This window comes from Ovis canadensis, chromosome 1, assembly GCF_042477335.2.
Source record: "Ovis canadensis isolate MfBH-ARS-UI-01 breed Bighorn chromosome 1, ARS-UI_OviCan_v2, whole genome shotgun sequence".
Lineage (NCBI taxonomy): Eukaryota > Metazoa > Chordata > Mammalia > Artiodactyla > Bovidae > Ovis > Ovis canadensis.
The window spans coordinates 266913309-266929909 of record NC_091245.1 but is presented as its reverse complement, the minus strand read 5'-3'; the positions used below and the strand labels follow the sequence as shown (position 1 = coordinate 266929909).

The 16601-nt window shown below is 50.2% G+C and overlaps 1 protein-coding gene across 1 annotated transcript in view; it reads right to left on the bottom strand.

Moving 5' to 3' along the window:
* PDXK (pyridoxal kinase) overlaps positions 1 to 8365 on the bottom strand; it is a 34020-nt gene extending 25655 nt beyond the window's left edge. The window contains exon 1 of the mRNA XM_069581937.1: positions 4602 to 8365. Coding sequence (XP_069438038.1) covers positions 4602 to 4688 — 87 coding nt within the window. The 5' untranslated portion in view covers positions 4689 to 8365. The remainder of the gene's footprint in view (positions 1 to 4601) is intronic.
* Positions 8366 to 16601: the final 8236 nt, after the last annotated feature.

Below are 16601 nucleotides of genomic sequence, written 5' to 3'. Positions count from 1 at the left end.
CTCTGCCCACAGAAGGCAGCTGCCTACAGGCTACCCACCTGAGACCACCACTAGTGTGTTGTGGTATTAAGTGTTAATTGCTCAGTTGCATCTGACACTTTTCGACCCTTTGGATTGTAGCCTGTGAGTGATAGTCGCTCAATCATGTACAACTCTTTGCGACCCCAAGAATACTGGAGGGGGTTGCCATTTCCTTCTTCAGGAGATCTTTCCCACCCAGGGAACAAATCCGGGTCTCCTGCATTGCAGGCATATTCTATACCATCTGAGCCACCAGGGAAGCCTGTGGGGACCTGGCAAAAAGCAGTTTGAGAACCAGAACTCTGAAGCCCAGACATCTAGCTTGCAGACATCTAGCCAGGACAACCCTGGGAGTGGTGGGAGGTCCCTGGGCAGGGATCCACACTGCACCCCACCACAAGCAGAACCTGGGCGCTTGGCACCATGCGGTCACTAACAGGACCGTTCTCACTGTGCAGATGAGGCTGAGAATGTCTGGGGGGCACGGCCGGCCCCTGAGCCGTTTCTCCAAGATGCGGGCACCGGGTCAGCACCCCTCCACCGGCAGCCTCTCCACCCCGCACAAGTGCATATTCTGTCTCCCCAAGTTTGTGGGGCCCAGCCAGACCCCACCTTCTCCTGCCATTTCCAAGCTCTCTTCCCACAGTCAGCTGTGTGGGTAACCCCACCTGTGGTGTCTCCAGCTGTACAGCATCCATCAAAATTCAGAACATTTTCAGAACTCGGCACAGTTCTGTAGTCAGGGGACACCTGCTGGAATCATGCAAGGAAGGCATGGCCACTTCCAGGCTCGGCTCACCCCCAGCCCATCCTGCCCCATGCCCTGCCCCTCTGTGCTCCTACAGTGCTCACATGTTGGGTGGGAAGCAAAATGCCTGCAGGAGACCCCACGGAGCCTCCTGTAGCCCTTACAAGAACTCAGCAGCCTAGCCAAATTAAGCGTGCGCAGACTTATGGGGAATCTGGCCTCTGGACAAGGAAGCACTAAGTGGCCAAGGGGAGAAAGTGTACAGTGAGCTAAGAAAAATCTCTGGAAATTGTTCTCATATGGGCTGAACTGTGTATCCCAAGTGGGACCTCAAACGAGGACCGTGTGAGTGCTCACGCAGCTGAAACAAAGTTTATTATTCTGAGAGAGTCAATTCCTAGGCAGGTTGATAGGAAGTCTAGGGGTCCCCAAGGAGAGAGGGGTCTGGAATTCTCAAGGAAGAGAAAAGGACAAACTTTTTTTTCCCTCTACATTCCTTAGGATTACATAACAATAATGTATCCTGCTTGAGGGCAGTTTCTGGGACGCCCCCCCCACCCCACCCCCCCACCCCACCCCACCCCCCCCACCCCACCCCACCCCCCCCCCCGCTGCCATTCTGGATAATCCTGTTATCTTAAAATGTAAATTATGGAAGTGGGTCTAGTAAGGTCTTTACAACCTCCAGACATTCTTTTGATTCACTGTAATAACTAATTAAGGCAAGAACATTGGAGTGGGTTGCCATTTCCTTCTCCAGGAGATCTTCCTGACCCAGGGATCAAACCCAGGTCTCCCGCATTGCAGGCAGCCGCTTTAACCTCTGAGCCACCAGGGAAGCACAATAACTAATTAGAAGTATATAACTTCATTGCTAACACTAGTGAGGGGGGCATTCTTTCTGCCCCCTTCTGATGTCTATATCAGAAGCTTTCTCTATCTCTTTTATACTTTAATAAAACTTTATTACACAAAAGCTCTGAGCGATCAAGCCTTGTCTCTTGCCCTGGGTTGAATTCTTCTCTGGAGGCCAAGAATCCTGGCGTCTTTCATGGTTCAGCAACAACCTTTCAATTCTCTCATAGCTCTGGAGGCTGAAGTACACCATCAAGGTGGGCTTGGTTTGGTGGAGCATGTTTTGAGAGCCACCCTCTCTGCTTTCTCCCCTTCCTCAGCTTTTTCCACCCGCCCAAGACTACATTAGGAAGAAAAAATGATTAGGGCAAAGGACACAGGTAAGGACGTGATCCAGGCCTGATGGAGGCCCTGGCCTCCCTTAGATGCCCCAGGCACATTTGGCTGCCCACTGGCCCTACTACCTCCCTGTCTGGTCTTTCTGCAGAGAAGACTAAGAAAAGCACCCTGGGCACTGGGGCCACCTCACTCAGCAGCCAGCACCTCTGAGGCACCTCCCAGGGATGGTCACCCTAATTGCATCCTTGGAGTCAGTCTCTATGCCCATTCCACAGATGAGGCAACTGGGTACTAGAGAGCTCAAGGTGGAAGGTAGCCTCTTCAAGTCCCCAGCTTAAGAATGAGTCTCCAAAAAAAAAAAAAAAAAAAGAATGAGCCTCCAGGGGAGTGTGAATAAAGAATAACAAAAGAGCCTGGCTCACTTCCAGTTTTACAAGGGTTAAGTCTAAGCCACAGTAGTGGCCCATCTGAGGAATTCAGGATAAAAAAAACAGGAGCAGGTACTCAGTGCTTTGGGTAAACATATTAGATGCATATCTCAGAAAGAATTTCAAATTCCTACATCTTTCCATACTTAGAATAACACTAAAATCAATAACTTAAGATATCTGTTCTTCGTGATTAGCAGTAATATTTTATCCAGAAGTAAGCTTGAATGCAAGTATTTCCCAGCTCCCAAAACCTCGTGTACAAACTGGCCTCTTCCTGACCTCTCTGGAGCAGTGGCCTGAGAGACTGTCTCCTGGGCTACAGGCCTCAGTAAGTCCATGACTAAAACACAACTCCCCTTGCTGTGTGCTTTTCTTTAAGCAGACAAGAGGAAGTGCAGGGATGGATTAAGTCAGAGCCAGGTGTTACCTCCACCCTGGAGATACAGAAGGGGGATGGCACCCCCGACATCTGTCCCTCAAGACCACAGGTAAGGACACTGGATAGAGAGCAGGCCTCAGGTAAGAACCAAGGTTCAGTCCTTCAGAGGCCCTTCCCAAGGTGGGTGGTCTGGAGGAGCATCCCATCAAGTAATTGGCAAAGCACATGTTGGTCTGCAAGTTTAGGGTCAGTGCCTAGAAATCAAGGAACAGATGATCAGAGGAACAACCCAGGGAAAGATAAAGGAGCGGCAGCAGGGAGAGACAGAGGCCCAGGGAAGCAGCAGAGTCTACACACCTCTGCACACTTCTGCCAAGGGCGGCTCCTTCCAGGCAGGGTGCAGGCGGACCACTATCTGGTAAGGAACTTCCTGGTTCCACCTTCTGGGGCTGCCCCTGCTTCAGGGATCCTGCAGTTTAACCCCAGCACTGTCCCACCATAGAGGCCCTGCCCAAGCTATCAGTGACCAAGAGCTGGGGCCTCAGGATCAGTCCTGGAGTGCACCCTGGCTGCCCCCACGGTCTGCACCCCCGCTGGTGGGAATGGGAGGACCAAGGACCTCACATTATCTCCATGGGTGCTCACAGATCACAGGCAGCTGGCCAGGCAGGTCGGTTGGACTTGAACCTTTGTACATTCCACCTTCAAGTCTTTGTTCCACTGCTTCCTCCTCAGGAGATGGGCAGGCCAGCCTCAGGTCGGCCCTCAAGCTCTACTGAAGGGTTCCAACCCTTCCCACGGCCCCTCCAGCCAGCTGGCACCTACAGGCCATTGTGACTGGGGGGCCCTTTATGATCTTGAGGGTCCAGCACAGGGCCCTCATGTACAGCATGCACAGCAGGGGCCAGACACTAGCTCCATGTTCAAGGATAGGACCCAGGGACAATGGGCCAAAGGTGCATGATGGTCCAAGAGAGCCACCAGCCCGGACGCACAGCCTCCTGCTTAGCCCACAGGGCAAGGAAGTGACGGTGACTCCAAGGCTGACACCCCACTGCACCCAGGCCTCATCCTGACCCTCCAAGGGGCCACCCAACCACAACCTTGGGGCTGAGACAGGAAGCAGTGGGTGCTCACTTATGAACCACAGAGAGACCTTGAGCCCCTCACGGAGCACAGGGGGAGGAAGCGGGAGGAAGCCCGTGGGCACCTTAGTAGGGAAAGGCTGACACATGTAGGAAGCTGCATCTAGAGCCAGACCCTGCCCGGCCTGAACTGCCCTCTAAGCTTTACTTCTCCGGAGCCAACACCGGTAGGTAGGCCCCCTCCGTCCCATCCCCTCCTGGCGACCGCCCCCCAATAGGCAGTCGCAGGGTGGAGCCCACCCTGGCCGCCCAGGGCCTCACGGCGCGCCTCCCGACGCGCAGGGGGCGGGGAACGGATGGGGACGGGTCGCCCACCAGGTAAGCAGTGCAGAGACCTGCTTGCCCAGCGCCCACCTTCGCTGGGTCTCCGGCCGCTGCTCCGCATTTTCCCTTCCCCAGGGTCGGGCCGGTGGGAAAGGGCGGGGGCTGGCGGGTGCTCACAGCACGCGCCTGGGGTCTCCATTCTAACCGAGCGTCCGCACCCCCTCCCCATTCCACCGCCTGGGTCCAAGTGCGGCCCCGCCCCCGCCCCTGAAAGTGCCCGCCTACCCCGCCCGCGTCTGGAACCCAGCGCTCCAGATCCTCCGGGCTGCCGGGCCAAGGTCACGCGGCCCGACGGCGGCCACCCCTTCGCTGGTCCGCACGGCCGGGCACGGGGACACCTCCGGGTTACGTAAGCGTACCTGCAGCGGGAACGTGGCTGCCCGGTTGCCCACGTAGCCGCGGACGACGTGGCTCTGAATGGAGAGCACCCGGCACTCCTCCTCCATGCCGGGCCTGCCGCGGCGGCGCGGGGCCGGGGGGGTCAGCGTCTCCGCCGCGCGCTCAGCTCGGCTTCGGCCACGCTCGGGCTCCGCTCCGCCGCGGCCAGGATCGGCGCAGGCGCTCGGCTCGGACGACAGGCCGCCTCCTTCTGACCTCAGCGCGGCTAGGAACCCGCGGGTCCCGCGCTGCGCGGGGCGGGCCGGGGGCGGGGCATCCGCTTGTCCCCTCCCACTCCCGCCCCTCCCGGGCAAATCGTCTACCGCAACCCAGGCCCGGGCAACCCACCCACATCTCTGCGCTACCGGCACGTGGGCGGGCACCCTCCAAAACGCCGGCTTGCACTTTCAGTTTTACCCTGTGGGGCGCAGCAGGCTGCGCCAACCTGCCTTCATTCAGCGGTTCCTCAAGTCCTTCATTCACTCCACACAGGTCCGCCCCCTGGCCTGCACCACGCCTCCAACCCTGGGGCCGCACACTGCCGGCGCGGCAGGACCAAGAGCCGGACCGACAAGGGCCCCGGCGGAGGGAGCGCAGGGCGAGGCGCCCCGGAAGTGGGCACGGACAGGGATGTCTGCAAGTGGGCTGTTGGGCTGGGAGTTACCGGAACCACCTTCTCCAGGGCCCAGTGGTGCGCAGTGCCTGGCCCCAATTCCAGGCCCTGCAAGGCCCGGGACCAACGCCCCTGCGGCCACCGCGCAGACCGGCGCCAGGACGCACGGGCCCTGCGACCCTCTGGCAGGACCAAGGATCCAGGCCCACCTTGCTAACCAGGCGCCCCTACCTAGGGCATGCACGCCTGATCCACAGCCAAGCTACCCTGCAGAGGCCTGGAGGCAGACACCTCCACTACCATGAGAACTTTGGAGACCCAAGGGCCCAGTTCCCCCACCTTGGACACATGACTGGCCTTCTCCTCAGGGTGTGCTGAGCCAAGCCATGTGGCCAGTGCCCACCCCACCCACCCTGGGCAACGTCCCCCATCAGAACGTATTGGCAGGGGCAAAACCATGTGGTGGGGGGCCTAGTCTGTCACCCAAGGCAAGTAAGATCATGTGTGCCACGCACAGGGAGGTCAAACAAACCTATCCTAGTTTGGGCCAGAGAAAGGTTGACTGCTGGGCGGAGTCAGGAGAACAGAGTGGTGGTGGTGGTTTAATTGCTAAGTCCTGTCTGACTCTTGCAACCCCATGGACTATAGCCCACCAGGTTCCTCTGTTCATGGGATTCTCCAGGCAAGAATACTGAAGTGGGTTGCCATTTCTGGTACCCAAAACGCTCAGCTCCTCCATGGTTTTTTCGACTAAAAAAAGATGCACAACTTGAGAGTTGTGAGTGAACTCACAACTTTTATTTGGGACAAAATGGGTCTGCAGCCCAGGAGATAGCACCTCAGATAGCTTTGAGAGACTGTTCCAAAGAGGCAGTGGGAGAAGCTCAGTGTATAAGATTTTGGTAAAGGAGTTCAATACAATTAAGTGCTTACTTTACAAAGGTTTTCCACTAATCAGGAGGAGCTGCTGTCACCATGAAGGGATTCAGTTCTTTCTAGATATGAGGAGATGCAAGGTATGGGATCACAAAATCTGTTCCTGAAAATACGCAACTATCTAAAGACCTGTCCCACCATGTTCTTTGGAGCACAGAGTGCCTCTCTCCACCCTGATCTCCCTCAGAGGGTGTTGAAGGTCAGCAGCTGCAGCAGCACAGGGTTCAGTCGCCACGGACTCCAGCTCAGTCTTTCAGTCGGGTCCGACTCTTTGTGACCCCACGGACTGCAGCACAAAGATTGTCACCCTGCTTATTTAACTTATATGAAGAGTACATCATGTGAAATGACAAGCTGGAATCAAGATTGCCAGGAGAAATACCAATAACCTCAGATATGCAGATGACACCACCCTTTTGGCAGAAAACGAAGAGGAGCTAAAGAGCCTCTTGATGAAAGTAAAAGAAGAGAGTGAAAAAGCTGGCCTAACACTCAACGTTCAGAAAACTAATATCGTGGCATCCAGTCCCATCACTTCATGGCAAATAGATGGGGAAACAATGGAAACAGTGACAGACTTTACTTTTTTGGGCTCCAAAGTCACTGCAGATAGTGCCTGCAGCCATGAAATTAAAAGATGCTTGCTCCTTGGAAGAAAAGCTATGACCAACTTAGACAGCATATTAAAAAGCAGAGACATTATTTTGCCAACAAAGGTCCATCTAGTCAAAGCTATGGTTTTTCCAGTAGTCATGTATGGATGTGAGAGTTGGAGTGTAAAGAAAGCTGAGCACTGAAGGATTTATGCTTTTGAACTGTGGTGTTGACCAAGACTCTTGAGAGTTCTTTGGACTGCAAGGAAATCAAACCAGTCAATCCTAAAGGAAAACAGTGCTGAATATTCATTGGAAGGACTGATGCTGAAGCTGAAACTCCAATGCTTTGGCCACGTGATGCAAAGAACTGACTCATTGGAAAAGACCCTGATGCTGGGAAAGATGGAAGGTGGGAGGAGAAGGGGACAACAGAGGATGAGATGGTTGGATGGCATCACTGACTCGATGGACATGAGTTTGGGCAAGCTCTTGGAGCTGGTGATGGACAGGGAAACCTGGTGTGCAGCAGTCCATGGGGTCGAAAATAGTCAGACATGACTAAGCGACTGAAATGAAATGAACTGAAGAACTAAACAGCCATATTTCATGGCTGCTCACCTTCTGAGATGGCTCACACTCTGTGGAGTATGTTTCTCCCAAGGTCTTTCTTGCTTTTTGAGATGGGCTATGTGTGGAATGCAGAGTACATCATGAGAAACACTGGGCTGGAAGAAGCACAAGTTGGAATCAAGATTGCTGGGAGAAATATCAATAACCTCAGATATGCAGATGACACCACCCTTATGGCAGAAAGTGAGGAGGAACTAAAAAGCCTCTTGGTCAAAGTGAAAGAGGAGAGTGAAAAAGTTGGCTTAAAGCTCAACATTCAGAAAACGAAGATCATGGCATCTGGTCCCATCACTTCATGGGAAATAGATGGAGAAACAGAGGAAACAGTGGCAGACTTTATTTTTTGGGGCTCCAAAATCACTGCAGATGGTGACTGCAGCCATGAAATTAAAAGATGCTTACTCCTTGGAAAAAAAGTTATGACCAACCTAGATAGCATATTCAAAAGTAAAGATATTACTTTGCCGACTAAGGTCCGTCTAGTCAAGGCTATGGTTTTTCCTGTGGTCATGTATGGATGTGAGAGTTGGACTGTGAAGAAAGCTGAGTGCCGAAGAATTGATGCTTTTGAACTGTGGTGTTGGAGAAGACTCTTGAGTCCCTTGGACTGCAAGGAGATCCAACCAGTCCATTCTGAAGGAGATCAGTCCTGGGTGTTCTTTGGAAGGAATGATGCTAAAGCTAAAGCTCCAATACTTTGGCCACCTCATGCAAAGAGTTGACTCATTAGAAAAGACTCTGATGTTGGGAGGGATTGGGGGCACGAGAAGGGGACAACAGAGAATGAGATGGCTGGATGGCATCACCGACTCAATGGATGTGAGTTTGAGTGAACTCCGGGAGTTGGTGATGGACAGGGAGGCCTGGCGTGCTGCGATTCATGGGGTACACAAAGAGTTGGACACGACTGAGCGACTGAACTGACTGACTGATGTATGGAATATGTATCTCTCTAACTAAACCACTTCTTACCTCTCACTTTGTGTCTCCCTGAATTCTTTCTGGGACACGACATAAAGAGCCTGAACTTTATTGAATCCCTAACACCAGGTGAATCCAATCCCAGGACAGTGAGTTCAAGCCCCAGTCTGGATTGTGTGGTTTTAGAGTCACACAGTCTGGGTTGGATTGCAGCTTCACTGATGGCCACAGCATTTCTCCGTGCAAGTCAGATCAACCCTTAGACTCAGTGTCCCCATTTCCTCAGGCAGAGATATAATCTTAGTATCGAAATTCAAACAATGTTTAAGGGCATTCAACGAATTGACCTGAGTCACCAGCTGAAGACATCCCCTGGCATGAGTAGTATTCAGTATGAGTTTCCTCTTCTCTGACACTAATCCCAGTTCCCCTGCCCTGCTGAAACAGAGGTTGGTGGAAAATTCCTCTTTTCTCGTGACTACCGGACTCCACGTGCCGTTTTTATGAATAAAGAATCTAGTTTGGAATCCTTCCATGCTTAAGAAGTTGCTCCATTGTTGAGGAACAGGCTTGGGATGTTTCCAGTTCAAGAACGTCTTTCTTAAGAGACAACAGTCAAACCTGAACCTTGGATTACCAGTTTTGTTTTGTTTTTTAAGTAGGTTATTTATTTTTGCTTTATCTTGGAAATGTGTGTGCTCAGTCACTCAGTCGTGTCCGAGTCTTTGCACCCCCCTGGGCTGTAGCCCACCAGTCTCCTCTGTCCATGGGATTTCCCAGGCAAGAATACTGAAGTGGATTGCTATTTCCTCCTCCAGAGGATCTTCCTGACCCAGGGATTGAACCTGAGTCTCCTGTGTCTCCTGCATTGGCAGGTGGATTCTTGAGCAGCATGCCACCTGGGAAGCCCTAATCTTGGGAACAGCCAAGATTTTCTGAACCTTGGAGATTCCCTGGTGGCTCAGAGGTTAAAGCATCTGCCTGGAATCCTGGAGACCTGGGTTCGATCCCTGGGTCAGGAAGATCCCCTGGAGAAGGAAATGGCAACCCACTCCAGTACTCTTGCCTGGAGAATCCCATGGAGGGAGGAGCCTGGTAGGCTACAGTCCATGGGGTCGCAAAGAGTTGGACACAACTGAGCGACTTCAGACACAAAAATACTTTGGGGTCCTCTCTTGTGGTCCAGTGGTAAACAGTTTGTGTTACAATGAAGGAAACATGGGTTTGATCCCTGCTCTGGGAACTAAGATCCCTTTTGCTGTGGGGCAACTAAGCCAGTGTGCAGTAACTAGAGAAAGCCCACATGCCACAAGGAAGATCCAGTTCAGCCAAAAAAAAAAAAAAAAAAAAAGGTACTAAATAGACAAACACTTTGGCCCACCAGAAAATGCCCTAGATTCTTTCCTGGGCTGTCAATGTCAGTTGACATTTTAATCCTCAAACACACTTGTCTGGTTTGAAACTCACCTTGCCGTCTTTGGGTCACTGAGCTGATCCTTATGATTGCCTCTGTTTGAGGCTCTGCTCAAAACAGCTGCAGGCCACCAGAGAGTTTTCAGCCAAGCATTCATGGACGTGTGCGCTGACCTCCAGTGCATGTCCCCGAGGGGCCGTCACTGCTCAGCGTCCCCACCCATAGAAATAACCTCGAGCCTCACCCTCTGTTCCCAGCCTACCTTCACACCAGTGTTCCCTCTCTCTCCAGTGATACTCGGATTAAGAACAGATTCACAATCTGGGCCAACAACCAGGAATTTTAGACCCTCAAGGGGGCTCTTGGAGTGAATGATTCACTAAGAAAGAGAAGAGAAAACGTGAGGGCATTCTCTTTCACTGAATCCATCTTCCGTGGGGCGTGTGGATCACCCTGGCGTCTAACGGGGAGCAGGGTTTGCCATCCTTAGTGGTCTGACGTCGCCGTAGACTGCTTTTCTTTCCCTGCCCTGCGCCCCACAGAGGTTCTTAAACATCCTTCACCGAGTCTCTAGTTATAAGAGAAACGAGTGCTGTGGAAAGCTGGGGGAGGTTACAAACATTGGCAAGAAGAAAGCAGAAACTGGTCAGAGTCCCAGTGTCTCGAGAGTGTGTGGCTTTCTTCACTCCGTGCACATCTGTCTGGTTTTACACCATACCTGGAAGGTATCTGATACATGGTCAGTGCTCACGAAATGTACTAATGTTTGACACATTAAACATTGGGATTTAATGTACTATGTGTACACATAATATTGTATTTTCATACATTCAAGGTTGTTTCCAGTATTTCTCGGTGGTATTTCATGACAACATTTTCATCACATGGAGTTACAAGAATTTGTTTAATCATCTATTATTTGATAATCAGTCTGCCTCTTCACTGGACTTGTTTTTGTCCTTGTTCAGTCTCCAAGTCATGTCCAACTCCTTGCTACCCCATAGACTGCAGCATGCCAGTCTTCCTTATCCTTCACCATCTCCTGGAACTTGCTCAAACTCATGTCCATATAGTTGGTGATGCCAACCAACCATCTCATTCTCTGTCATCTCATCCCCTTCTCCTCCTGCCTTCAATCTTTCCCAGCATCAGGGTCTTTTCCAATAAGTCAGTTCTTCGCATCAGGTGGCCAAAGTATTGGAGCTTCAGCTTCAGCATCAGTTCTTCTGATGAATATTCAGGGTTGATTTCCTTTAGGATAGACTGGTTTGACTTCCTTGCAGTCCAAGGGACTCTCAGGAGTCTTCTCCAGCAGCACAGTTTGAAAGCATTGATTCTTCGGTGCTCAGCTTTCTTTATGGTCCAACTCTCACATCCATACATAACTACTGAAAAAACCATAGCGTTGACTGTATGGACCTTTGTTAGCAAAGTAATGTCTCTGCTTTTTTAATATGCTGTCTAGGTTTGTCATAGGTTTCCTTCCCAAGAGCAAGCATCTTTTAATTAAAATTAAGAACCCGCTCTACCTGAATATATATTCTTTTTCATATTCTTTCCCATTATAGTTTGTCACAGTATTGAATATAGGCACCTGTGCTCTACAGTAGAAACTTGTTGTCTGGTTACTTTCTTATAGATTCTTTGAAGTGGAATAACAGACAAGAAGATAGTTTATCTTAGAATCCTAACATACATTGCCAAATTATACTCTAGGAAAGTGTGTACTTGGCACTCCTGTTAGTGACTAATATTTTTAGCACAGATTCATCAGGACTAAGTATCTTTTTAAAGGATGCTTGAAAACTGGAAAACAAAAAAATATATATATTTTTGGGTGCATTGCATGACATGCAGGATCTTAGTTCCCTGGTCAGCGACCAAATCTATGCCCCCTGTAATGGAAACCTGGAATCCTAATCACTGGACCACCAGGGAATTCCCACAGGAGACATTTTTAGATAAGAACTTGTGTAACTTCTCCCTAGAGTTTTATAGCAGCTATATATGCAAGTAAAAGGAATTGATCTAATTGTAGAAGCTGAATTTTTAGAGTGCTAACCAAGTATTCCAAGAATGGAAGCGTGGTTGAAATAAGGAGGCGTTTCTTTGGGCGTGGTAGGACTGCAGCCTGGGAGACACAGATTCAAGAAGCACTTGAATTGTGTCCTGCAGGACTGACTGTACAATGGGAGACTTAGAAAAGTTTTTAAAAAAATGCAAGATTACAAAAATTGTTTGCCAAGAACTGGGACTGGAGCTGCTGAAACTAAGGGTGCTTGTTAAATAAGAGCTGGTTGGGGTTTGAAAGGATTATATAGTTGAGAAGTGGGGGCGGGAGCTTTGAAACCCCCATTGGCAGCTGCTGGGAAATACTGTTTTGGAAATGGTTTGCAGTGTCCCCAAGTCTGACACCGTTCAGAAAATACAGGTTCTTGGTGATGCAGGAATGTGTCTGAAGCCACATCCACCATGGCCACCCGGCTCCATCCTGCATGCCTGAACCAAATTACCCTATTTAGGCTTTTTAATGATTTTGAATGTGTCATCAAGAAGTATAAGGGGACTTATAACCTTATAAGTAACCACTGGACCGCCTGCCAATGCAGAGGACATGGGTTCAATCCCTGCTCTGGGAGGATTCCGCATGCTGGAGGGCAACTAAGCCTGTGTGCTATAAGTACTGAGCGCGAGTGCCCTGGAGCCCTGCTCCATGACCAAGAAGCCAGGAAAGTCAGAAGCTGGTGCACCACAACTAGAGTTGCCTCTGCTCGCCGCAAGTAGAGGAAGCTAGGGCACACCGCAAACTGAGTGTATAAAAATTAATTAATTTTAAAAAAGATGTGTTGGTCTTCTGGGTGCTTCTGATAATCATACTAAACGAGCCAGTGCTGCTCAGCCCAGGGCTCACCCAGACCTGGTCATGCAGAAGGAGAGGCCACTGAGAGCTGCTGGCACACCCACTTAACCGTGCTTATTAAGGACTGTGCTGGCCAAGGCTCACCCTCAGCTCAGCAGCGCCTCATCTGGACAACATGGGTAATAACAGCATCCCGAGGGCATATTTCCAGGGGAATCCCTTTCACCCGAGCTTCCCTGGTATCTCAGACAGTAAACAATCTGCCTGCAATGCAGGAGACCTGGGTTTGATCCCTGGGTCTGGAAGATCCCCTGAGGAAGAGAACAGTTACTCGCTCCAGTATTCTTGCCTGGAGAATCCTATGGACAGAGGAGCCTGGCGGGCTACAGTCCATGGGGTCGCACAGAGTTGGACATGACGGAAGCAACTTAGCATGCATGCAAGCACATGAGATTATACACATGGGGCACAATAAACGCTGCTGGTTTGTAAAATCAGCTCTTCCCACTAGACTGTAACTCCATTAGGGCAGAGGCCAGGGCTAGCCTATACCCTGGCATCTGTACTGTGCCTGGCCAGTGGTAGTCAGATGTTAGATGGAGGGAAGGGTGGGCAAATCAATCAGCTGGTAATAACAAATGCAAATCTCAAAAAATTAAACATAGGATTACCAGATGCCCCGCAAATCCATGTCTGGGTACATGCCCCCAAGAACTAAAAGCAGAGACTCAAACAGGTATTTGCACACTTATGTTCCGTGCCGGCATCATTTACGATAGCCAAAAGGTGGAAAAAGTCCGACAAAGGTCTGTATAGCCAAAGCTATGGTTTTTCCAGTAGTCATGTACAGATGTGAGAGTTGGACCATAAAGAAGGATGAGCACCAAAAAATTGATGCTGGAGAAGACTCTTGAGAGTCCCTTGGACTGCAAGGAGATCAAACTAGTCAATCCTAAAGGAAAAGAAAGTGAAAGTCACTCATTCATGTCTGACTCTTTGCAACACCATGAATAGTCCATGGAATTCTCCAGGCCAGATTACTGGAATGGGTAGCCGTTCTCTTCTCTAGGGAATCTTCCCAACCCAGGGATCAAACCCAGGTCTCCCACATTGCAGGCAGAGTCTTTCCCAGCTGAGCCACCAGGGAAGTCCACCCTATAGGAAATCAACCTTGAATATTCATTGGAAGGACTGATGCTGAAGCTGAAGCTCCAATACTCTGGCCATCTGATGGGAAGAGCCAACTTATTAGAAAAGACCCTGATGCTGGGAAAGATTGAAAGCAGGAGGAGAAGAGGGCAACAGAGGATGAGATGGTTGGATGGTATCACTGACTCTGGACATGAGTGAGAAAACGCTGTGAGATGGTGATGGACAGGGAAGCCTGGCATGCTGCAGTCCATGGGTCGCAAAGAATCAGACAGGGCTTAGTGACTGAACAAAAACAAAACAGTGGAAACAGTGGAAAGATCCATGAAAGCATGACTGTATAAACTAAATGTGGTGTATACATAGAATGCAATATTATTCAGCCTTAAAAAGGAAGGAAACCTGACATGTACACCGTGGATAAACCTCGAGAACATTATGCTCAGCATTTGTCACAAAAGGACAAATACTATATGAGTCCACTTACATGAGGTACTGAGATTAGTCAAAATCATAGAGACAGAAAGTGGATCGGTGGGTGCCAGGACCTATGTGGATGGGAATGGAGAGCTAGTATTTAATGGGTGTAGAGTTTCCAGTTTACAAAGTGAAAAGAACTGGGACTTCCCTAGTGGCCCCTGGATTAAGAATCTGCCTTCCAGGGCAGAGGACCTGGGTTTGATCCTTGGTTGGGGAACCAAGATCCCTCATGCCTTAGAGCAAATAAGCCAGTGTGCCACACCTAGAGCAAAGCCCTCCCACCTCAACGAAGAGATCCCCCATGCTGCAAATGAGACTCTGCAGCCCAAAATTAAACACTGAAAAACAAAAGATGAAAAGAGGTATGGAAAGGAGCTGTGGTGATGTCTGCACAGCATTATGACTGTGTTTAATACCACTGAGTTGGACACTTACAAGTGGCAAATTTATATTTTGTATATTTTACCATAGGAAGAAATGGGCAAGCAAGCTCAATGCATTATCAAACAGCATGAAGGCAAATTCCCTACTCTAGGAGCTGACACATTAGATGTTAGCGAAACAAATACAGTGACAAGCCAAGGGTGGTAAACATAATGTTCACTGAGAACAAAACACGCAACAAGAGGTGTGGCCAGCATTCTGGCTCACCCACGTGCTGGACAGGTGGAGTGGGGCCAGGACACCACATCAACCAGAAGCTCCCAGTTGAGGTGACCTGGTGCTTGAACCACACAAAGACATGCCTGCTCCTCTTGGGCAGCCAGTCCCCAGAGGGTCTCTCTGCTGTGAGGCCCCAGGATGGAGGGGCACCCATATGTCATCATGGGGGCTGCATCCCCAACCTCCTTCCCTTCGCCTTCCCCACCCTCTTCCCACCTCTCTCAGAGGATGCTTCAGCCTGGCCTCCGCCGGCCTTCCACCTTCCTCCTCTGACCTCTACTGACTCTCTTGCTGTCTGGCTCTCCAGGGAACCCTCACAGCTTCCTGGGCAGGCTGTTCACATTAGCAGGCAGCACCTGGTGGTGCCCCTGTGACCCACATGTCTGTGAGCAGGACTCTCGGGTTTGGCTGGGCACTGTCCAGGAGGAACCAGGAGCTCAGCAGCCGTGTGCAAGCCATCATGCCTCTGGGTGAGGATCACGCCAAGACAGAGCTGGGCCAGCCAGGCCCTGCCCCTCAGAGCAGACCAAGAGTAGGTAGGTCCTGCCCCTCAGAGCAGACTGAGCAAGCAGGAAGCAGATGGTTTTGTTCCCCAGACAGCACCGGTGCCTGTCACTACGGGACTGCAGTCCTGTGAAACATCCAGAATGGGCAGATCTATGGGTCCTTAGAGACACCAAGCGGATGAGTGGTTGCTCACGGCTGGGGTTTGGGCGGAGAATGGGAGTGATGACAAATGAGGACAGGATTTTAGAGGGTTATGCCAAAAATTTCTAAAATTGAGTTATTCTAGGATTGCACGGTTCTATGAATGCACTAAAAATGATCAAATGTGCATTTTAAATGGGTGAACTCTATCATGTGAATATTTCAATAATTGTTTTTAGAGACTTTACCAGTGGTCCATTGGCTAAGACTCTGTGCTGCCAGTGTAAGGGGCCTGGGTTCAATCCTTGATCAAGGAACTGGATCCCACATGCTGCAACTGAGAAGATCCTGCATGCCACAGCTAAGACCCACAGCAGCCAAATAAATAAATAAATATTTTAAAAAATGAATAAAGTTGGTTTTTAAAAATTTTAAGAAAATGACATTCAAAGCAAAACAAAAAGAAGAAAACTGAATGCTTCAAAGAGAAACACAGAAGAAAATAGATACACAGGGGAGGTCATTCTTTTAAAACAATGTTTTCTTTCTCTCTCTCTTTTTTTTTCCTGAGCCTGCCTGACTGACAGGGAGGGCAGCCCCCCAACTTGCTGTCTCAGGTGAGAAGAGGAAGAAAAGATCCAGAAATGCTTCTGAGCTGATACCCAGGGAACTTCCCTTAACATTTCTTGGGCTTCCCTGGGGGCTCAGTGGTAAAGAATCCACCTGCCAGTGTAGGAGACACGGGTTCGATCCTCGATCCAGGAAGATCCCACATGCTGAGGTGCAATGGATTGCTAATCCATTGCGAAGCCGATGGATCACAACTGCTGAGCCTGTGCCCTAGAGCCTGTGTGCCCCAAGAGAAGCCACCTCAGTGAGAAGCCCGTGCACCGCAACTGGACAGTAGCTCCTGGCTCGTTGCAGCTAGAGAGAAGCTCTCACATCAAGGAAGACCCAGCATAGCCAAAAAGAAATGCATGCACAAATAAATAACATTTCATTCCACTCTCCTGTTCCCGCGGTTCCTGAGGACACTCAGATGTAATCCCGGTCCTTGTGCCTCTCTAGGTA